The 25027-nt window shown below is 34.6% G+C and overlaps 1 protein-coding gene across 24 annotated transcripts in view; it reads left to right on the top strand.

Moving 5' to 3' along the window:
* Nucleotides 1-25027, top strand: part of NRXN1 (neurexin 1) — a 658401-nt gene that overhangs the window by 45668 nt on the left and 587706 nt on the right. For 16 of the 24 annotated variants that reach the window (XM_021391173.1, XM_021391197.1, XM_021391180.1 and 13 more), the window contains one exon: nt 23973-23990. The exons of the other annotated variants lie outside the window; for them this stretch is intronic. In XM_021391173.1, coding sequence (XP_021246848.1) covers nt 23973-23990 — 18 coding nt within the window. The remainder of the gene's footprint in view (nt 1-23972; nt 23991-25027) is intronic. 24 annotated transcript variants of the gene reach the window in all.

Here is a 25027-nt window from a genome sequence, read left to right as displayed (position 1 = left end):
TGTGATTTACAGATAGTGATACAGTGTTTTTCAAATGAGTTCTGATAAATGAAAAATAAAGAGGGAGATGAGATTTTTCCCAGATGCATCATTTTAGTTGTCATGTGCATCTTTTAAAAGTCTTGGTGCCACTAGTGTTTATCTGGCTCAAATCTCTGGTTACATCATTTTGCTAATTGCAGAGCTGCCTTCAGCTGAACACAAATATTATCTTGGGCCAGTATACTCATGCTGGCAGAAACCTTGCATATTAAGGACCAGCAATACAGAAATGTCCTAGGCTGTTAATTTTTAGAGCCTTTCATGAAAATGCTATTTAATAAAGGAAGAATGTAACATGCCATAGGTAGGTTATGCTTTGATATACTTATTTTTTACTCCATACTTACATAGAAAATATAATAGTTTGCAATTTTTGCAACCATCAATTTAATAAGAAAATCAAGCCCCACATAAATGCACAAAGATGTTTGCAATATTTTTAAAAATGCTAATCAAATGTAGATTTGTTGTCAAAGACCAAATGGGCTGAATATTGACTGAGCTTGGGAATCCTGACATTAGTTTTATCTGTGTGTGTGAAAATACCTTTAAAATTACTGTGTAATTAAAAATAATATAACATCATATAACAGAAACTCTATTTTAGGAGGAAGACTCATTATGAGGAAAAAGTGCCTTTCTATGTCTTTGGCAGGACCTGTAAACAAATCTTAATGCGTGCCCCTTCCTCCCCCTGCCCTGACCTTTATAACCTAGGAACCTAAGCATACATTTAATCTTGTAGCCAAGAAAAGCTATAGGCGAGTTGTATCAAATTTTAGCCATTACAGGTAATTCAGTGATACAAGCTATCCTTGGAGGATATTTCGGACCCATACATTTGTGAAAGAAGATTTAAATTAGGGCTGTTATACACCCTATAACATAGAAAGTGAGAAGTGTATGCATTTCCATTATTTCTTCTCCAAAAACATCAAGTCTGGAAATGTAGAATTGACAGAAGAAACAAAAGTAAAAGCAGTCCTACTGAGCATGAAATTAATCAGGGCTGGCAAGTTGGTCAGTTTCACAGCACACCTTCGCAAAGTCTTTATAGTGGTAATGCATTTATCTAAGGAGAGACTTGTGCTTTTAAAAGCTGCTGTGTCATACTTTACCTTGCCCAAGATGTGGCATTCTCTTGCCAATATAGTTGTTGCTCAGCAAAATGTGAAATTGTGAATCAGTTGGACACATCCACATGTAGTCAAGCAGAAGGGCTGCTAATCAGAGTGTCAAACAGCTATTTAGAAGGGAAAAAAAAAGGAAATTGGTCTTCCTGGTAAACATTCCTTTCACAAGTAAATGTGAAAAGAGCTGCATTAGAATCTACCACTGTGATTTTTTCTTTTTAAAAGTCATGCAATGCAATGAAATTCAACACTCATCCTCTTTGCTGCATATTAGCACTGCTCCAAAATGATACTGTGATCAAACGAGATGCTGTATAAGACAGGACACTTTGACAGTGCAGAATCAAATTGAGCACAGTCACTGGCAGTATAGTCTTTAGCCCTTTTTCTGATACTTGTCTGAATGTTCCCAAGAACACTTCCCTCAGCAGCATAGAAAATAATGTAAATAATGCAGCCAGAGCTGTTTGTATTGGTACTTTATTTCTTAATTTTATTTCTGTACCTTCAAGGAATGATGTAGGGGTAGAGCTGTGTTGTGGTGACCTAAGCAGAAATTGCGTCTTACGTATATTTGCCTTTGCTATATATAAACCCAGAAGAAGCCAGTTTCACTTTGTAGAAGATGAATTCCTACGTTTTAATTCTTTTTTTTTTTTTCAGGTAAATGTCTCAGTATCTTATAGCAAGAGCAAAGTACACCAATTTTTAATTCTCATTTCCTTGTGAGAATGTTGAGGTGTGAATGATTCAGGATTCCCAAACTGTAGAAATGTGAATAGATAAAAAGAAATGTCCTGTATTTTATTTATCAATTCTAGTTGTGTGTCTTCATAGTAACTGCCTAAATGATACATTTCAGTGCTCTTGTATAGCATTTTCTTTCTTCCATTCTTTTACAAGTCAAAACATTATTAATAGTCTATCTCATTCATGAAAACAAAGTGAAAGAGACAAAAAAAACCCACCCACATCTGTCTCATTTTTGAGTGCATTTGCACAGGCAAAAAAAAAAATCAAACAGGAAATACTGTTATTTATAGATAACTTTGGATTGTACTATTTATTATTTCATCCTTAGCAGATGTGTCATAGGTTTACACTGTCTGTTGGCAGAGCTTTTTGTTTTAAAGAGGGCATCTGTGTAATATACAAATGATAACTTACAAAGCTTAAATTGGATATGGTGATTAAATAGCTAGAAACATTAAAAATAGCATTTAAAATAATATGTGAAAGTACGGACTGCCTTGTCAACATTCTTTACTGATCTTTCCAAAACTTGGAGTGATGTTAGAAGCCTGGAAAAAAGGCAAAGTTTCATTGTAAGTAAGTGGAAGGGGCAACAAGCGTTACAGTTCCAGCATACATGCTTCAAAGTGTCTCAGTTTGAAGGGGTTATTTCCAACAGATATTTGGGCAAGAAAGGGGAAAAGTTCAATTCGTATGGAAAATTCTTCCAGCCAACTTGCTGAACGACTGTGCCAACCGGTAAACTCTAGTACCTCTTAATTGCAACATTTGGAATACTTGTTTTGTGCAGTTCCATTGAGTGAAAGAGGTAGAGCTCGTCAGGCATTTTTTAACAAGGATTTTAACAGTATCAGTGTTTTAAATGGAAGTGAATGTTAACGATCATAAAACTCAAGAATTCATTGTGTAGGTTACATAGCAATATTTAAACTACCCTCCTATTTGAGAGCAATTATGTTACCTTATTTATTGCTATTTCTATTATTTCTTAGACAGTTGTAGTTATAAAACACCTGTATGAACCTTCACAATATGTCCATAGATATTCATGAGCTTTGATAACTTCTAGTCATTTCATAGCAAGTGGATATTTTCTCCTGATTTTATAGCATTTCCCCTGCATTTTTAGATATTTTTTGTTCTGTTTTAAATTCTGCGCTGAGTTTCTCAAAATAATCGTCACTGAATCTTAGTGCAGGAAACAACATAGTGCCCTGCATGTGGTTTCTTTTTTGTATAATGCATCTCAATAGAAACCTTGAATCAATAATTTACAGCTATAAAGCTGTTTATCTTTCACAGTCTTTTACCAATATCTTTTTTCCCATTAACTTTCCCTTATTATATACTATAGGAAGCCATTTCCATTTCTTTCAGTGCTTCTAGTTTTATACTCATAGCAAGATCCAAACCCCACTATGATCAAAGGAAAATATCCTTTGACTTCAGTGCTCTTTAAATTACGTATGTCTTGAAATGTATTTTTGTAAAATAATGCCTCGAGTTTGTTTATAAGCATTTTCAGTTATCTATATTTGTTTTAGTAATTACAGTAAGTTGTGACTCTTTCAGAGTTCATTTAACACTGAAGACCCAGCACTGGTGTAGAAGAGGGATCTGAATCCCTGGCTGCTGAAAGTAAAGATTATGGAATTAATTAGGTTTCTGCAAAGATGCTGAGACTGAGAATTCATTTGAGAGATTGCAAAGATGAAACCAGAGGCATCGTTCTGCATTTGTCATTGCTAGTGATAAATGAAAGTAGAAAAGCCTTCATTCTTGAGATTTTAGGCTGTGTGCTGCCAGGCAGGCAATTAAAAAGGTGTACCGTCTTATGAACAAATCAAAACTGAAAAAAATATTGTAACAGTGTCATGAATAACTGCTTAGGGCACACACAGAAGTTTAGTTCTTTCTACATTTCTCATCACAGGTTTATGTTTTAAAAGAAGAGAAATCAAACATGTCTGTAAACTGGTCTCACTTGCTGATTTTAATGTGTATCTTTGAGGAGCCTTCTAAATGCTATGTGACTGTACTGAAATTTCTACAGTTCTTATATAGAGTTGTGAGCAGGAGAAAAATTGGAACTGCTATTTTTATCATCAGACAATGAAATTAATGAAAGCACTGGTAAAGTTACAATAGGCAGTATAGAATCATATTTCAAGGAAATTATTAACCTTACAAAATCCTATTAACGTTACACTTATATGATTTAAGGACAAAAATTTTACATATGAGTAAGTTAAGAAAGGAAATACCTTTTTCTTTTCTTTATGACTATTGAGATGCTTATAGTAGTTGGTATAAGTGAGGCCCAAAGAAGGTACGTAGGTATTTACAGAAACTGCTCAGAGTGAGCTTTCTTGAAAACTCAGTGCTGTGTGGTATTTCCTTTCGCAGGTATGACTGGTATAAAATCATATTAGTTAAGCTTCGCTCATTTTCTTTCTGTTCCTGTAGTGTTAGCTATAACTGTAGCTAGATTGTGCTTGTTGAATCAAAGCAGAAATTAAACTTGTGTGAACTCCATGAGGAACTTCATGTTTTAGCACTTGCAGTTAAAAAGCAGGGATACACAATGCCTGTGGTACTCAGCAGGTTTCATGGCTGTGAAAAACAATAATTATCTAAGACTAATTTTCATCCCAGTCTCCTCTCTGATTTAGTGATGCCACCTAAATTCAGTGATTTAACAGACACAGAAAAGGCAAGAGCTTCAAACCTGTTTTTGATGCCTCTGTTCCCTTGACATAGCTGCTTTTCTCCCTCTTCACCAATATAATCATAGGCTGTAGCTTTTTTTGTTGGTCATTGTAGATACTTTTTATGTTACTCAAAAAACTCATCACTCAACATGTTTTTCTATGCTAAAGATTCTGTAAAAATGATAGCCTTGTTCTTCTTTTCTTTTTCAGTGTTGTTGAACAAAACCACTAATACACACACACAATAAATGTAAAAACAACAATCTTCAAGTCTGTTTTTAAGACTCTAGAAGTGGCTAGGGCAGATATTTTTGGAAACAAACACAGGGACAAGAAAACGTAAAACACTAAACTTAAGACATTATTTTGATATATGACAGTTTTGTGTCAATCCTCATACTGTCAATTTAGGTTTGACAATCTATATACAATACCATTAAATTAGGTAATTCAAATTACCCTACAGTTCATGTTAGCATAAATCAGTTAGAAATCTAATTAGAAAATATTGAGGTCTATATGTTTTCCTTGCTTTTAGTCATAGGCAAATGGGCTCACCCTTTTTGTCTAAGTTTTTCCATTTGTAAGGTGGGTCTCATGTGTATGGATTGCTTTGGATATTGCTCCAAAAATATTTAAATGCCGACTTATAATCCTACACGAGAACTGTTTGCATATGGAAAATGTTACAGATACTGCTGTTAAGCTGAAGAGACAGTAAAGTGATTGTTCTAGTTAAAAATTTCAGAGACACTCAGCAAAATGTTTGCCTGCAAATGTTTGAAACTTCAGCTTTGACCTGCTACGAAAAAGGGGATTGTCCTTTGTATTTTCTATAAAAGTGTTGTTTTTATTTTGCAGAAGCTAGAGGCCAGAAACCTTATTTATTTCTTTCGTATTTTTGATCTGAAACTGTAAATGTGTTGAAAAGAGCAAACCAAAAGCTTTTGCTAGAACTCTTCAGATGTATGTTAAAGAAACCTTTGACATTTTACTTACGCTAAAAAAGTGAAAGACAAATAATCTTTGTAGTTTATAGTGCAAATAGTTGAAAAATAGTATGAATAACAACAACAAAAAGGTCTTTTACTGTTTGTAGTGCTGCCAGTGTGGCTGCCGGACAAACAAAACCTAGGGAATTTGGGCAGAGTAAGAAACAATACATGACTTGAAATATTAGATAATCCGTAGCTGAGTACACGGTGTTTTTGGAAGAACATGAAATACTGGCTCAAGTTATAAAGTCCATTGTTTATCAAATTGAATAGCCGAAGTCTCGTGTGTCTATTTAACAATTTAAGATGAAAGAATTGTTCTGTGAAACAAGTTAAAACATGTAGGTAGTTGGGGGGGGGGGGGGGGGAAGTCCCCATTCACATTTGGTGTTGATTGTTTCATCTTTGTAATGGAATTCCAGATTATTTTTCCTTCATGTTGCTTGTAAATACAATGATAAAATAGTAATAAGGCTGGAATGACTCCAATTATTCTGTCTCCTCCACTGATTACATTTTTACTGATGCTCATCAAAAAAAAACAAACATCATCAGAATGTGGTCTACCAAACTTCTTTCTTCTACTACACAATATGTTCCTGGACTTTTTGATGCTCTGTACAAACAGATGTTACGTATGAATTCCCAAATAAACTCATACCTTCAGACGTGTAAATTAGCAATGACCTTAGCTAATAGGGGAATTGCTTTTTATACCTAGGAAGACTATTTAAACTATTTTGCAGTGCAGTGGCGATTGAATAACACAAACCAGTGAATGATATAAGACTGTATAGCTCCATTCACTTCGAAGGAACTGAACTAACAAATATCAAAGCTTCCATGAATGTCATTTATAAGTGATAAATGGCCAACTGTGTAAAATGGAGTGGCTGATTTGTAGGGAGAAATAAGGTGACAATAGCCAAAGAGAGTGTATGAGAAATGTTGTAAATAAAACCTGTTTTCAAAAAATGTAACATTCCAAGTCAGTGCTAAACCTCCAGAGGAAAACTTTCAATATCCACATCTGCATGGAAGAAATAGACCTGGGTGTGTTGGTTGATGGTTGGCTAAGCATGAGCTAGCAGTGTGCCCAGGTAGCCAAGAAGGCCATTTCCAGTCACAAATTCAAAATGCAGCATCATATGAGTTGCTATGAAGAAAGCTAATTCCATCCCAGCTGGACCCAACTCACCACCACAGTCTTTATTATTGGGTCATGTGTGAGTACTTTTGCTAGTATCCACTTTATAGCATAGCCTGAAGTATGTATTTTGGCTGACACAAATTAAAATCTTCTGGTATAAATAGTAGACAAAGCCATCTCATTATTAGCTCTTCATCCTTAGCTTCCTTATCAGGTGCAGGACTAACCTGTGCAGCCACATTAAGAATTTCATATAAAAGTGGTATATTCATGACATCAGTCTTATTCAAGACTTTGTTGTGCATGAAGTACAAGAATGAGTACAATGAAATGAACTGCAGTTTGATTTTTAAGAGAGTAATGATTGGAGGCAGATATCTTTTCCAGAGGTTTTGTTTAAGAATGTGTTTAAGGGTAGAAGTTTTAGAATGCTGGAAGAAAAAGAAGATTGTACCAAGTTCTAAAATTTCAAGAAAGAAAAGCCAATCCTTTCTTGTAAACTTCATGGTAGTTCCTGGAAGATTTTGGAACAAATATTCAAGCAACTGATTTGCTAGTGATTGCAAAATAAGGAAGTAATGAATAACAACGGACATTTATTTGCCAACAACAAATTACATTAAACGACTTCTTCAACCATTTTTACAGATTGGCAAGAAGCAGTAGATGTCACACGTTCTGACATGTTTTTTAAAGCTAACATGATATTCTGTTGTGCAACTAGGAAATCTTGGACTAGATTGAGTTTCTAAATTGCTACAAAACTGTGTACAGAGTTGGCCAGATAACTGTGCGAGTTGTCAGTAATTCTTGGTCAAAGTGAAAAGACAAACTGATCACAGATGTCTCTTCTGGAATCAGTTCTTTGCTATTTTCTTTAATCATGCTGTATAGTAGAGCAGAGAGCAATCTTATTAAATCTGCTGTAACACAGAGGTGGGAAAGAGAAGCAGCATACTCCAGAACAGGCTTTGAATTCAAACTCACTTTGACAAATTAGAGAAAAGGATCAGAAGATATGCTGAAGTTCTGTGGAAGAAAAGAGTTAGGAGCTAGGTGTACAAAGGAATTATCAACTATGAAAAAATGCTATCCATACATACCAGGAAAAAAAAAAAAGGTGAAATACTGTTACTTTGGAAAAGCCATAGTTTTGTAGTATCACATTCTAAATGGGTCAGCAGAGCTATGAAGTTGTAGAAAATCTAAGAATGTTTTATCTCTTTTAAATAGATATAAACTTTGCAAGACAGAGTAAAGTAATAATGAAGTTCCTTGCAGTGCTGTACTCCAGGCTGGAATTCTGTACCCAGTTTTAAGCACTGCATTTTAATAACAAGCTAGACTTGAGAGAAAAAGAGGGAAAAAAAAGTTGGGGTTGCCTAACTTAGGGGAAAAGTGACTAAGAGGATGTGACGACACAGATCAAGTTTTTAAAGGGGTGGTGTAAAAAGGAAAGAAATAACATCTTTTGTCTACAGTGAATCAGATAAAACTAGGGTTAAACTGAAGCAATTGAGAGGCACTTTAACAAACTTTCTAATGGTAAGAATAGTGAAACACTGAAACTGATGTAATAGGAGTGGGGTATGAGAAAACATTAGCTAAAAATTATCCGGATTGATAGAGGCATAGTTTATTCTCCACTGAGGCAGAAAAACATGCTGGATGATTCTGTTTGTTTTTTTTTCTTTCATTATTTTCTTCTCTTAATGCTAAATAATTATACTAAGATCCGTGGAACAGAATAAAAGATCCTGCCTAAAATCCTCTGACTACAGAATGATATCTTCCAATACGGTGAATGCCAAAGATCAAAGGTGCTAGTAGCTATAATTGTTCATACCATATCCTTTAAATTTCAATATAAAAAGTGTTTGCCTTCAATCAGAAATATTTTTTTTCTCTTTCCCACTTCCAGTAGTTGGAATGTGGGGAAATTCTACTTATTTCTACTTGACTAAACAGCCTTGGGTGGGGGCTTCTACATGAGTTTGTTCAAAGAGGAAAGAAGGAACAAATCACAGGTGGGTGGCTTGTAGAAAAAGTGGAGCAATGGTGCTGATTTTCTGTAATCATTAGAAAACAACAGGAAAAAAGAAAAAAGAACACAACCCGTATTTCAGTTTTCTTGGTTTGAACATTACAGGCCCATGAGCAGCCAAGAAATAGCAGACTGAAATCTGAAACAGCATAAACCTTTGGTGAGCCTGTGTTGCTTCTCATGTCTCTTCTGTATAGATTCTTTAGTGAGATAAAGATGCTGTCTGGTATTTGGATCTTGTTGCAGGATAAAGAGGTAGAGAGGAAGTCTATGCAAATTGTTTGTGTTTACCTCTTTCATAAAGTGGCTTGATGCTTTGGCACGTAATGTTACTGCAATTAATAATATGTGGTGCTTTTGTTGTTCTGGTTGCTTTTTGAAGACCCTGTAGTTTGGACCCAACTGAACTGAATATTTCTCTTCCTTATTTCTCTCCTGAGAAAATTTCTCTGAATATATAGCAACATTTCTTCTCTATTACGCTTGATAAGAAGAGATTTTTTAACTTTCTTCTTGGTGGAAAAAAAAAAAGTAAGTCTTCTTTATTTTCTTCTGTTTGCCATTTGTCCTTTATATTAAATCTACAGTTCTTTTTACAGGAGTCATAAAGCCAAAGGGGGAAAGGGAAAGTCTATGAATAAATTAAATTGACATTTCCTAAAAATAAGTACTTGTATCTGAGGTGCAGAAAGACTCTGATCGTTTTCTTGTCCTGCTTGCTGATAGTAAGTAGCAAAGTTGCTTTTTGTTATGATTAAAAAAAAAAAAAAAAGCTAAAATGGTGTAAATACAGTGAGGAACAGCCAGAATTTTAAAAAGAAGCAAATATTTAACACAGTAAACTACTTTTATGGGGACTTTCCTTCTGTAGTTGCCTAGATGAATAAAATAACTAGTTCACAAGTTCTTATCGTATTCAGCAATATGTATTTTTTCCTACTTAAGAAAGAAGAAATTTGTAATTAAAGCTATCATCACAATAATTGCCATAGACATTACAGTTTAGAGAAGCAGCATCGTATGCAATGTGAACAATTCTGTTACAGTAAAATATAAGTCTCATCAAATACCTACATAATCTTTCATAAATGGTTAAGTGCAGACATCAACCAGCTGTAGACAAAATATTGCATGCCTAACTGTGTCCAAGTCTTCTATACTTGGCTATTATTCTTCATTTTTCATGAATCAGAATTCCCCTGTAGTGTTTTCTTCAGCTCAGCTATGAGCCTATGTCCTAGATGCATGCATTCATTTTAATTGAATGACCTTCACATCAGTCTAAAGCACCACGTGTGCTTGTACGGAAATGTTTACTATTAAATTTCTTTTTGCTTCACGCAAGCATTTGTATGTATAAGCCACTGAGATCCTTCCATGAAAGACACTATAGAATCACAAAGAGGTTTTATTGCTTAACAAAGTGTGAATACTTCATCAGTGAACTGAAAAGATTTCTGCTTGCAAAGCACGCAGAGCCTTAGTATACAGACTCAGTTGAAAATGGAGAAACATTTCTAATAGTGGTCAAGCTCCTAAAATTAAAAATAATACTACTACTAATAATAAAAAAAACAGGAATAAGCAGACTGAGCAAAAGTTGACCTTAGGAAGAATGTGGTTAAGTGCTGCTTTTTCCAAAACAAAGTAGTTAGTTCACCTATAGAAGTACAGATGGACAAATTAACAACAAGATGAAATGCTTTGTTTTAACGCTATTTGCATTATTTACCACGACTCTATAATTTCCCTGTGAACTCCCCATTAGAGTCATGGTATTGCCTGGTTTCCTGTAGCAATCAAGACTCATTTATTTCCTTGATAGTTGTTTACTAATGATCTTGCAAGCTGTCATTTCCATCATTTTCATAATACCATAGCTATGTGATTCTTGTTTTTGAGGAGTAACTCTTATGTCTCTAATGATGAAAATGCTTTATCAGAATATGATTTTACAAGGTACTGTGTAACTCCTGCATGCTTTTTTTGAGAGCTATGTGGTTGTTTTCTTACAAAGGAAGTTAAGAATATGCGTGTGCTGGAGTACTAATCTATTGAAATATATTTTGCGTCCCTGTAGGTGAAAATAGCAGCATGTAATATAATTACGTATTATATGTAAGTTCACCTTCACGTAATGACTTCTAGGGAGGGTCCTGATCAGCAAGGTAACATGTTCCATTTTACCATATATTTTATCTATTTCAGAGTTCAGTTACAAATATTTTTCTTCCTCTTCAAATCTATTAAATAATCTGTGTAATATTTTGTTCATAAACCAACATATATCAATGCCTGGATTCATTGATACTGCCCTGGAAAACAAATTTGGGTATATAGGTTTGCTAATTTTTTTAGTGGAAAGTATACTTGCCTAAGCTACAGATCTTATGTAGACCTTGGTTCACATGAATGTCTCTCAGAGTCAGTGGGAGATGCTGAGGTCGATAAAACATTATTGAAAATTATTAACAATTTTTGTTGTCATGACTGTCTTTAAGTTAGTACTGTGTTTTCCAAGCCAGACAAGTGATTTCTGAACAATTGCACATAAGTTACTACTCACATTGATGAATAGGTGTAATTTTTCTCCCTGGGTATCAAGCTCAACTAGAGTAACTCTAACTGGTAAACTGTCCTCCAGCTTCTCCTCATAGCTATCCATACGTTGTGCTAGAAGTACAATGCGAAAATACTTCATCTGGTATAGATATCACAACTGTGTTCACAGTTCACAGATTGAACAGAATGTATTTACAGTCACTTTTGAAAGGAAAACAAGGCAAATATCCTTATTGTACCAGGTTCTGGAATTGCAACTCATTTCTGAAGACAAGATCTAATAAGTAGCAGCAAACAACCCACCTTGGCATAGTTTCTTTCATATGGCCATGAGAAATACTCAGAGATATGCAGGAGCGTATCTCCTTTAAGTTGAGTTTTCTTTAAGTGGCTCCAGTAAATATGTTTGTTCAAGAAAAATAAAAGAAAAAGAGAAGGAAAATTCTCTTGGATGCTTTATAATTGTTCATCAGATATCTGTGGGAATGACTCCTGGAAAAGCTCCCAAGGTCGCTGAGAGCCATGGCAGTGTGCTGAGTAAGTTACTCTGATAGGCACTCAATTTTTTTGCAAGAAAGTGCTTTCTTCCTTTTCTCTTCAGTTTTTTTTTTTTCCCATTCTTCTCTTTTTTTTTCTCCTCCTTTTTCTTCCTCCTCTTCCTCTTGTTATTCCTCTTTTCCCCTTCTTTCGTTTTTACTTAGTTCTTAGAAAATTGCCGTGTTCTAGGAGTGAATACTCAATTATTTATGAGTGGGCCAACTTTTGTGTGTACCTGATAATAAAATGTGTGTCACTGTTGCAAAGGTGATTAAGATCTCTATGCAAACTTCAGCTTTTAGGGCCCGTTTCTGTAATCACTGAATTCAGTTGCGAAATTTCAATTTACTTGAAATTCCTTATGGGACTTGTGTCTCATTTCTAAGAAGTTCAGATGATGTTATTACTCCATGGTGAACTTCAGTTTTCCTTTGCACCAATTGCTGTTTTCTTTCAACATGTCTAAAACCTCTTATTTCTTTTTTTTTTTTTTTAATTTATTTAGTTCTATCCTCTCTTAATTTCTGGAGAAACTAGGACTTAGAAAGTGTGTGTTGTTTTCACCTTTATTAAATCTGTACTTCACTGTTTACTGGATTTGACTTATGTTCTAACTGCTTATGACCACAGCTATTTTTACAATAGTTCGTTGAATAAGAAAAAAATAGCCAAACTGAATGATATCTTTTTTTTTTTTAAATTCCTTTCTCCTCTTTTTATGCCCAGAATAGTTTGTAATTGAATGATGCAGTTCTAAGACAACAGTTGAAATTTAAAATATGTGTGAGAAAATTTAAACTGCAGACTTGTGTTGTACAGGACTTAAAACCAGTCTGCTTGCAATTGAATCTCTTGTCTCATCGGAGTTTTACATAACTGTATCTTTCCTCAGAATCCTTCCTTTCCCATTGCATGCTCGCTTAAATCAATTTGTATGAAATTTTTTTTGACCTATTTTAATAACTTCCTTACTAAAACTGTATCTAAATATGTGCATATGTAGGCGTTTACAAATGGAATTTGTGAGGATGAAGTTATCCACGTTTTTTGTTTCTTTTATTTCAGCTTGTAAAATACTGTTTTGGACAAGCAGCCTTGACCTAATCTTTAATATGCAGCTTAATGTGGCAACAGCTAGACACTAGAGATGGCACTAAGCTCATTTTTACTACAGCATAAACGTAGATCTTGAAAGCATTGTAATAACCTCCATTACACTAAGAGATATTGATTAGATATCCATCCCTGGCAGAAAGGATGTTCTCATAAACTCAGTGTACCAATGATTCTCCATGAGATCTCAATGGGATCTGCAGATGCCAAGTACCAGCCTTACAACTAAGCCATGAAAATCAAGCAGCAACAGGAGGGAGACTGACTTCTTACACAGGCAGATAGTGATAGGACAAGGAGTAAGAGCTTTAAACTAAAAGGGAGTCGGCTTAGGTTAGATATTAGGAGGAAATTCTTTACTTGGAGGGCGGAGGGATGCTGGCACAGAGTGACGTATTTTAAAAATTTGGCCCATTACAGACACCTATGATAACTGAGTATAATAAGACAGACCAGCTGAAAAGTAATAGCTGTCAGTATTGAACGTTAAGAGGTACAGTTTATGTGATAAAAGAAAAAAAAAATAGATTTTGGCACTCTGAACTGGTTTTGGAGGCAAATGCTTTTTTCAGGGAGACAGAGTTGGTTTGTTTAAATGAAAGTAAGATGCGGTGGCTGTTCCACATGCATTACCATCATGTTATCGAAAATGTGCTTTGAATTTATTTATTTCTAATGTGTAAATGATTTACCAGCGTTAGATATTCTTCATGTCAGTCCTTTTTTAAATAAGTATCTGTCTCTTAACATGAGAAGGCATTTACTAAAAGGTGAAAAAATCAAATTAAAAAAAATGAATCAAATACCTTTTAGGTTTCTATATGATGAGTTTGCAAATGAAGTAATTTGAGTTCTGTTGTTAGTGGCTTTTGCACAGTTCTTCTATAATTATATTTTGAAACTAATTACAGAACAGCAGTTCCTTGAAATATTTTAAGAAAACAATTTTAAAATCCTATTAATTGATACTGATTTTTCAGATTTCATAAACAGCTTTGTATGAATTAGTTTTTGTTTTGTCGAATTGTTGATTTTCCTGAAATTCAGTGTTACCTATTTCTGTCCCTTGGCATAATACGGCGTTTTGGATCAGTTTTGTGTTAGTAAAATAAAAAAGCTTTCCTATGTTCAGTGTGAAGCTTGTCCCTCTTTTAGTTTCTGTATATATTAACAGTTGAAACATATGACACATCATTTATTGTTCTGTGCTGGCTGTATTCATTACATTTTACACGCTTCCTATTGTATAACTATTGTTATTATAAGAATGAATCTGCATATGTGTATGTAGTCTATGTATTCCATATAATCATAGATGCACCTTGCAGGCAAGGAAATCACAGCAATTCCACCTTCTTAAATATGAGTTTCTCTCTTAGTAGCTAGTTAGTTTTTAGGTTACTCCTTTATTCTAAAGACTTGACTGAAAAAAAATACTCAAGAAATATTTGTAATTTGTTTGGGAGTTCATTTTAATTTAAGTACATATATTATATGATACATGGCCCTTACTTTCATGATTATGATGAGTTGAGTTCCCTAGTGGCTTAAATAGCCTACCAGGGAGAAATTTTAATTAGGGTTTAGATGTCAAAGTTTTGCCACTTTGGGATCCTCAGTATTATTCCTCCTTATCATGAATAAAAACTGGGAGACAAGTGATTTGTATACTCATTTTAATAATGAACCAAGAGTCAAACAAGATTTCTCTTACCTATTGGGGTTTACTCTGCAGGGAAGTACTGACCCTGTAGGACAGTTTGCTTCCTCCACATAGCGTTAAAAAAAATTGTTCAAATAAAATAAGAAATATCGTCTTAAGATGCTTAAGAAGTGACTGCAAAAGTACGCTATATAAGAAATACATTCAGAACATTTCAGTATATATATATATTTTTTCCGTAGTATTCAACCAGCAATATTTATGTCTTTATGTTTTCTTCTGCATCTCTACATTTAGAAGTTCTCATCAATTTCCTTCTGAACTTCTATCTGACTTAGTTCCATCAAAAGCTATTACAATATTCCATATAGTCACCTTAATGTTTACTATAGGGCAATGCACTATGGAAGCAACTTTTGGGGAGGAATCATTATAATTGGTTCTGATAAAGTTTTAGGTCAGAAATCGATCTTCACTAAAAAATCCTACACTGAATTTCCATGATGGCAGCTACTTTGTGGTTCTAACCAACTTACCATATATGGAAGTGCTGACAATAGAAAAGATGCTGTACCACATTTTCATTGGCGATATGCTGCTGTGGTGACGTTTTATAGCATGTTCTTTTAGCAGAAAAATGTAAAATGAGTAAAGATTAGCACTGGAACATATATCCAACACATTTCTTTCATATAGGAACAAATGTGGTAAAGAAGACTTTCAGAACTATGGGTATTGATTAAACTGTCTCTAACTTAATTTTTTTTAATAGATGTCCCCAAAATACGATCATCTTGAAAATCTAATAGCAATAGAAATTTTAGTTCTGAGATGATAACATTCATAGAACAAAAGTTAATGTAGCTAGCTGTAATATGCTTTTGTAAAACCCTGGTTTTGCACATCAGCTGTAGTATCTCCTTGTCAGAAGCTGTCTGTTTCTCTAGTTTTAAAACGATGCTCACAGGTTTTTAATATCTCTTAGTAGCCTTATCTGCTCATATACTCAGGAAATAACTGGGGAACCAATTCATATAAAAGTGATTAATAGTTAAATAATGAAATGTTCTGAAAACATCTGTTTCCCAATTGCAGTATGTACAAGTACTTTTTTACACATAGGAACTCGATCCAGTCATTCACGTGCCTACAGGAAAGCTACATTGTTTATAAAAATGTGGGGGGAATTTAAGAAATATCAATTCTTCATCTAAGGAAGAGCAGATTTAAAGGGAAGAAATATTGATTTTGTTTAAATTATAAAATTTCTTGTAATTAGATTTGTTTTCATTATCTTTAATTGGCACTTAATCAGAACAACGTTCAAGTTGAGCATTGAGATGATTGTGGACAAGCTGAGGAGAAAATCAAGTTCAGATCTTAAAAAAAAATATATATATATCGATTTTATTCACGTGCAGTTCTATATACCTGTGATTAAATATCAATTTGATGTCGCTTTAAACTACGTGTTACAGCATTCTGATTTCCAGTGTACAGTTCCACTCATGTCAGAAGAAATTTCCGTTTCAGCCAGCAGGAAGTTTGTTCTGTACTGTTTGAAAGGCTTCCAAATACAGGTTCAGCTCATTTCACAAAATGAAACTTAGTGGTAGCAAAAAAAAATTCTGTGGTGACTATCTAAAGAACTATACAGCAAACTGGTTTCAGATACCGTTACTCTATTTTTAATTGTGTACAGGGCATCTTCTACATTTTCAGTTACTAACTCTAAAGAAAATTTCATCCCAAATCACTTCAGCTGCTTTTGTTAAAATCACAACTTCACTGGTAGCACCCAAGAATTCCTCGTTTCCTGAATACAATAAAAGACAGAATGAAAATATTAAAACATGGCCAATTTTGCTTGGTTCCTATTAATTTTGATGTTCTGTTAGTCTAGGTAGGCACAGTGCTGCCATCTGGTTGGAAAAGGACCTCTGCTGTTTGACCACTAAATAGCATTTCTACTCACTGTCTTCAGCTCAGCGACTCCTATTGCATTAATAGGGCTAACACATTGGTTTTGCTGGAAGGATGATTGGAGGACAGGGATTTGATTTCTTCTGATAGTAACTTAAGCTTGATTTTGTAGTGACTTGTATGGACATAATTGACTACAAAAGCACAGCACAACAGGGAATTGGATTTAGTGGGCTACCTTCTGCTCTCATTTATACCTAAAAAGGCATAACTAAACCTGAAAAAAATCTTGATTCCTCATTTTAGCACCTATTTTCTTAAAGGAGTTGTTTAAATAATTTTTTTTGAATTATTTTCAAAACAGATATTTGTAAGATTGAAATCTCTTTGTCACTCTGCATCGCTCTTACAGAATGTAATCTGTTCCTACTATTATTCTCTGCCATTCTGAACATTTCATCTTCTATAAAAGATTTGATTCAGATATACTGAAAATACATTTTTTTTGTCACGTACGCAGCAGGGCTAATTTGGAGAAGACACAAAGGAATAATAATAGCAGTAGGTAGAAAAGATGAGCTGTGATAAAATATGTAACCAAGCAAAGCTGACTGTATATGGTCAGTCCTTAATTCCAGTTAGTGTGTCCATTCTCCATGATTGAAAATAAATTAGCGATTACAAAGACATCGTAAAGCACAAATCAAGGTGAAGTGCTCAAAGCCCAGAGATTTTCAATGAAAACGGAATGTTTCCAATTCACAGAAATAGTCCAAAAAACCAAATGGGAGAAGACGAGCCATTCTTAAATGATATCAAGTTACAACATCAGAGTGAAAGACATAGATTTACCTTTTATTTAATTTTCTGCTTGTACATACCAATGAAAGCATTTGATGAAATAGCCTTAAAACACTGGGGAGGGAGTGTGTTTCTTTGACTTGCCTTCACATATACAGATGATTGATTTATTCTTTCATTGTCTCTATTATTATTATTAGTAAATTCAATTATTAAAACGCCTTTGATACTACCTTCGGTTCCTTGTTGTGGTTACTGCAGCCATGATGCTGATGTAAAAATTTGTCCCAGTGACTGATAAAGAATTTTTAAAGCGCTCACTTGTTTCAGCAGGTCTGAAGTTTAGAGCATCTGAGAATAGCCAGATCCAATTTGGAGAGAAAGAATGAAATTTAGTAAGGTGGGAAAATAAGGCCACATTCAAATTTCTTGGGACTGAAATATAATTAAAAAGCCATCGTTTTTGTATCTACATCATGAACTCTCCCCTGAGTCCATACAAGTTTATTTAGAAATATGCTGCAAATTACTAAAAGAAGAGGACAAGTAGCTTTCTAAAATTGTCGTTGCTGGGAAGTAGTTAAGAAAAATGATGTGTTGAAGATTTGCCTATTTGTTAATTACTGTGACTCCATAAAAGCATTCAGTGATTCTGTGTCTATTCAGATGTGCAATATCTAAATATATGTAACAGAAAAATAACCATAGAGTAATGACCTTAAATTAGAGCGATGTTGAATGATTTCACATTTGATACACTTGTGTTGGTACAAGATGGAAACATGGTGAAGGTGCTTAGGAATCAAACAGCACAAAATTATATTGCTTCAGAACGAGTCTTAATTTATATCTTGTTGATTTTTGATCCCGTTTATCTTCTGTAGACAACTTGAGAGGATATTAGAAAATATTTCAGAATCACCTATTATATTTGAGTTCTTCATGGGGAACATTTATTGGTGAGCTCTTTGACCACTGCGAAGGATGTAGAGATTGATTCAGAGAAAAAAAACAACAATACAGTTTGTTTGAAAAACTGTTGTGTTTTACAGGGTGTCAGAGTTTTGCTGCTGTTTATACTCAGTTCCTGTTCTCACTTTAGGAAAGATAACTTATAGACTCATAAAAGTTATGACCAGAATTGACTGTTAAGAAAATGTTAACCTGAATTTTAAATGGCTAAAGATGGAACTTCTTGCAGTGATTCCAACAGCGTAGCCCAAAAGCTTGTGATTAAGACAGGTTCTGTTAGACAAAGGCTTAGTCTCAAGACTTCAAGAAAGAATTTCCCAGGATTCCCAGTGCTTAGTTTATCTTTCTTTCGGTTTGAACTTTTCTGACTATTGATCCCAACATTTGTCTGGGTCAAAGGACTTTGAGGTATCAGAAAACTTTTTCGCTTCACTGATAGTTATCGACTGGGTTCAAGACACCTCTTAATCTTGTCTTTGATATATTCCATAGGTAGATCGCCTTAGGGCTTTCACTGTAAGTCATGGTTGTTATATTGTCTGAGTTTTTTAATGCCTGTATATGACTGTGAGAAAAGTTTTTCTGTAACCTCTTTCATTTTTCACATCCTTTTAAACATACGAACACTGAATTAAACACAGTAATGATTTTAGTTATGCCACAAGAAGTAATGCCATCTTCTACTTCCGTTCATTATTTCATTTCATCCAAAACTTGCAATGCCTCTTTGAGTTGCAGCTTCATGCTAGGACCTCATCTACAGTTACTTAAATACAATTCTCTTGTTATTTCGTTGTTGATACGCTTGGGGTACAGAGTGCTCTCCTGAAATGATGGCCTCACCCTGAGTAAATTCACAGATGTTAGTAGATATTACAGAGGTGCACTGAATTTGAGGCTCAGAAAATTTAGGCTTATCTTCCAAGGAGATAGGTCTTCTGTGCTTCTTATAGTGTTGTAACTTTATTTTTTTGTGTGTGTGTATTTTTTTCCAAGAGTAAAAACAAATGTGATAATCCTAATGGAATTCACCAGATACACAAAATTTGAAAAGCACAGTACTATTAGCCACCGCTTTTCAATACGTTCCTTTAGCTCATCATTATTGAAGCTATGTCTGTTCCTGCTTTATAACATTCTTCATTCTTTCATACCCTTTCCAAATAATTTATTTTGAAGAAGGTTTTAATGAAACGATTTCTCTAATAATTTGAGAAATTGATGGAGCAGACTAAGTCACTCAATCCAAGAGAACCTGGATACTGTCCATTTAAAAAAAAAAAAAGCTGCCTCTTGAAATGATATTTTCCAGTACAATATTTTTAAGTCGATCAATTTATAGAGAAGTATACCTGGAAATTGTTCTTTGGGAAAACAAAATATCACGTCTTGAATTTCTAGCTGTAATTTCTATTGCAAGACAACTGCAGAAAATTAACCTTTATTTCAGGCTACTTCCCCACTATTCCCGCTATTGAATGTCTTATGAAAATTCATAGACTCTGTCTGTGGTATACTTCATCATTGCCAAATGTGATTAAACTGTAATTCAGACGAGAAAAAAAATATCAAAATGCCATTTCTAATATGCTTCTTTTTATTATGTTATTTCCAGAATGCTGTAACTTCATAGTACTAATGTATTGTTTCATCTGTTTATCATGACCATGCTGTTCTTTTATAATTGTCAGGACAAATAACATGCTTTGTGTGTGGACAAGGTGTAAGTGCTCTATCAGAAGGAAAAATGTAACAACAGGAGAAACAAATTATAATCAGTCAGTTATTTTTAAAATAATCAAGGTTTACATGAAGCATCCCCAGATGTTAAAATGATTTTTGAATTAATAAAAGCATCCTGTAAAAATGTGATTCACATTTCTATATCACTAAATCCAAGAAATAGGTAAACATAATGAGGATTCATTGGTCTTTTGTTGAAAAAAAAAAAAAAATATGGAGCAGATTCTCCTTGCAGCTCAGTAGGGACAGCCTGGGACAATTCATCTGAAGATAATAGCCAGATTCACAGCCTGTGTAAGTTGTATAGTTCTACTGATTTCAACAGTGTCATGCCAGATATAAATCAACTGAATATTTGGCTAAATGTATGAAGTCAGTGGCTTACACCACGAGAGCTGAGAGAAGAATTTGGCCAAAGATGCTAAGCTGTAAATGTAGAAATTAGCAGTGCAATTTAGGATCGCTGCTGGCAGGGGGGAGGTCTAGGAAGAGGTGTTTGAAGTCTGTCTAATTCTTCACCTAGCAAGGTGCAATGTGAAAACTGAAGACTTTTCATATCCAGTAGAAGTCAGTATGCTGAGGAGAAAATTACACTTTTAGCCAGTTTGTGTACTGGTGGAGGCTGGAAGGCCGTTTTGCACCTCCACTGTAGCACTGGCAAACCCTTTTAGACCCTCAACTCATACCTGGGCTGTGCACTGGTGAAGATTGTTGGTGGAACAGAAAAGGCTAAGAGCTATGCTGTGTGAATGTTTGCAGTGTTGAGGAGATGGTGTGTCTTGTATCAAAGCCTCTGTTTCCACTAGTGTCAGTACCCGTATCCAATAAGGTCTTCCAGGGTGGATGGATATGGGATAAATGATTGCAGGTAACAGGAATGTTCAACACAGCTCTACTCACTTCCAGTTACATGAATTTTACATCAGTGCAATCCTAATGGTATAAGTAGTGTTACTCCTGATTTATACTCATGATTGACTGAGGAAGAATTTGTTCTCTGTAAACTGAAAACTTATGACATTGATAGTATACATATGGCTTCCAAAGACTTTCTTTCTTTTTTTCTTTTGAGAGTGGCTTCCTCATTTCTACTTAGAATAATAGGCCAGGCTGAGAAAATGGGAATCAGGAAAGTAAAGCAAAGTGTTAGTGGTATGGAAGTATGTGAGACAGAACAGGAAATACCCTCAATAAATAATACTGTCGAATGCTAATCTAACTTAAAAACCTTGTAAAGTATCATAAAGAATCTTAACAAAATATTTTCTAACATTGCAGAACTGTTGACAATTGTTTAAATTATCCTGACAAAAACATGAAGAAGAATGAATTTTCATTGTTTTTTCTTATTTTGTATGTATTTGGCTACATACATGTGGTTTTATTCACAGAGCAGAAATCCAGCACTTTCAGTTTTACTTAATTTGAAATGTTTTGACAGTTTAATTTACTATCACTTAAAAATTTAATCAATCAGACATTTAGGGGAAGCTACTCAGACATTAAGTGTAAGTCTTTCTGGAGACAGAGCCATCAAGTAAAGACATACCAAACACTGAGAAGAAGAATATGGTCCATGTTGTAGTAGAAAATACGATAAACCTTCTAACTGCCTTAGTTTAACTATTTGCCCATGACATCATTATCAGAACTCTCCCTTTGACTTTGTCATCATGAGCCAGAACTAGCCTTTGAGCAAGTTTATGCATTGATTTTAATTAGAAGCTATGTTGGCCAGAATATGGCCAACAAAAAGAATGTTATTGCAGTATTGGTATTGCAGTACAGCTTCAGTAAGAAAAACTAAATGAAGGAGCCTGAAAATATACTGCAATTGAAATAACAATTTCATTTTTCATCAGGTTTGAGGTCTGTTGTGCCTAAAGAAGGGAAATTATTTGCACTTACAGGAAGAAGGCTCTTCCAGAGAATTTTATCTATAAGTAGATTTACGCAGCAATTAGATTGCAGTATCTTTATCTTGTGGGACTGGTGTTTTTCATTTTGTCAGTGAGCCTTGTTTGATTTGTTGATATTTAGGTACTTATTTACAAAAAGTATATTACTTTTCACATACATATTTTTTTCTTTTTTTGACTTTTACTTTCCAAAATGCATGAACCACTATGTACCCTTTGCACTCTCATAAAAAAACAAGAGTTCCAAGAAATCATTTTCAGAAGTCTCCGTTGAGAGTGTGTGTGTGCATGGAAAAGGTGATTTATAATATCTTATGATGAAAAACTTTGTGAAGTCAGTCTTATGAGTGCTACAGCTAAGAACTGAAAGACTTAGAGCCCTACATATTCACTTTTATAGTAGTTATTCTTTTTAAATTGGTAAGATTTTCAAATATTTCTTTTAAAACAGTCTAGCCTTGGTGATATTTTGCAGCCTTTTGTGGTATTAGCTTATAAAAACTTATCATAATGAAGAGTGACGCATTCTAGCAGGAAATTACTATGTGTAAGTGGTATAATTGAGCTGAGTTCTGTGTAATTCATTTTATTGATGCTTGGTTTACAATGAATCCAAATTAGTTTAGATAACATTTTCATATAGGTATTTTCATATAGGAATATTTTATGGGAAATAACCTGTAATGACAGCACTGGACTGCATTTACTTGCTTCTCAGTGCTGGCTGACCACCAAGTATTGGTGTAGACTAGACAAACTCTAGGACAAGAGCTCCCAAGCAGTCAGACTGCCACATTTTCACCTTTCTCATCCGTTCCCCATTTCTTTGTTCTTTTTGCACAGTCTGTCTCCATGACTTCAGTGTTCTTCCTTTGTTATTTTACCTTCCGCATTTTCTCTTTCCTGATATCCATTTGTACTTTCCTATCCTCTCCTCAGTCAAAATCATAATGGGGCAACAGAGATGTACTCCCTCAAAATCACCTAGAAAGTGAAAGAGTTGAGTATAGAGACTAGCGCAAGTACTAGGATACTGAGCCTGTTTCTTTGAATTCTGTCCTTTTTATTAGCTGAGGCTCAGTTCCTAGTTCTGTCTCACTTTGTGGGCTTTAGAAGAAAGTTCTTCCCTATGTCCCGTACGGGGCTGGGGTTATGGGTCCAGACGTTTGATAGCTGCTTGTTGGTAGCAGCCTTTAACTTAGGCAAAACACCCTTTAATCTCATCTGAGGGCAAAACCGATACATGAGATTGCCGTGGCCTTTGCTAGTTATGTAATTCGCAGAGATATAACTGATTTTTAAGATGTACAAGTTTCTGGTGCTAACAAGTGTTGTGGGGTATGACCCTACACACAATTCTGGATAAGGCCACCCAGTTTAACTGACAGATTTTGCTCACTGGGTTCTGAGATCTGGCCACAACGAGTGCAGGACTGGCTACGATACCTGCTGTAACATCTTCACGTTGAGTTCCATAGCTTAAGTTATCTTGTCTGATCTGTTTAAAGTCATCTACTTCATACAGATCTTTAAGAAAAATTCAGAATGGGATAGTAGGAGCAAATGAATTTAGAATCCCCATCAGAAATAAGTGATGGTTTTAGAATACATAGTTACAAAATTCTTACAAGAAGATATACTGACTAATGAATAATAATTATTGAACTTGCAAGGAGTTGCAGTAAATCCTTGAAAATTATGGCACTTTATAAAGAGTGTTCTTCTATTTGTTATATAGGGGAAACACTGCTTCCCTGGTGCTTTTGTTTTTCACTCTGGATTGTAGCAATGGAGCACTTGCATGTTGTGTTTGATGCCTTGCATGATGAAGACATGCAATGGCAAGTTCCAGTCTGCATGCTGCTTAATGAATGTTTTCCTTTTCTCTCCTTCCCTGTTATGTGCTTACAGAAGACAACTATGTGGAAGGTGGGTGCTTTCTTACCTTATTTTCCTAAGCTCTTATTTTTCCCCTTTGTTTAGTGGTTTTTTTCCCTTCTGCTTAATGTTATAAAAGTACACATAACATTCAGTACGGTAAGTTGCATTTTTTTACCCGTAGAGGTATACAAGTTTATTAAATAAGTGTGATTTATTTTTCCATACAGAACACAAGCAAAGCCCTATGTTAATCTTGGCTATATTGATGTAATTCCAGAATATCTCCACTGAAACAATGAGATTTATACTCATATAACTATATCACTCCATATATCCTTCAAGAGAATTGTAAAAAGACAGATTTCTTCTCATGTTCTGTATGAAAAACACTTCAAGAAAATATTTTTTTCTTCAATGTGGAGCATAAATCCTTCTCATAAGAATGGAATGCATGTTAAATACCTATATTTTGGTTGCTTAGGAAAATGGAAAGCGCTTTTCTCCTTAGTCTTGCTTACTGTACTCTCCTTTACAGCACAAAGTTTTAGAAAGAAGCTTTATCTGTCTAACTTTTCAACCCAATGCACTCTGCCTTTTGGACTTTGTGAAAGAAGAGGCATGTGATTTTAGTAATAATGCTGGTATGTAATTAAGTGCCTTTAAAGAAAGTATGTCACAGGGCATTGGAAATTAAAACACAATGCCACCTAGTCTGAATGTTGGTAAGTATGTCCATTAGCTGGTAAAACATGTTTGAGTGAGGTTAATGGTACACTTCACAGATCAGGTTTTGTTAGGAGTCAGTACTGTCCTTTTGTTCATGAGCCAGAGGGTGCAGGTGCTTTTTGAAGTACAAGTGCTATAAAAATCCTTTCTGAATCTTTTTGTACTGCATAAATAACTATTTAAAAATGGTTTTAACTTTTTAAGCTGAATTATAACTTTTTTCAGTAGTTTAAGCACTTCTTTGAAATATAGGATTTTGTAAGCTGATATACGTGCAGTGAGACTACCCTGGCACAGCTGTGACCCGGAGTCTAGGAGTGAGACAGAAGGCACTGGGAACAACTGCCTGCCTGCTCACT

Source organism: Numida meleagris, chromosome 3, assembly GCF_002078875.1.
Source record: "Numida meleagris isolate 19003 breed g44 Domestic line chromosome 3, NumMel1.0, whole genome shotgun sequence".
Classification (NCBI taxonomy): Eukaryota; Metazoa; Chordata; class Aves; order Galliformes; family Numididae; genus Numida; species Numida meleagris.
The sequence above is the reverse complement of the archived record's forward strand: the minus strand, read 5'-3'. Positions and strand labels throughout refer to the sequence as shown.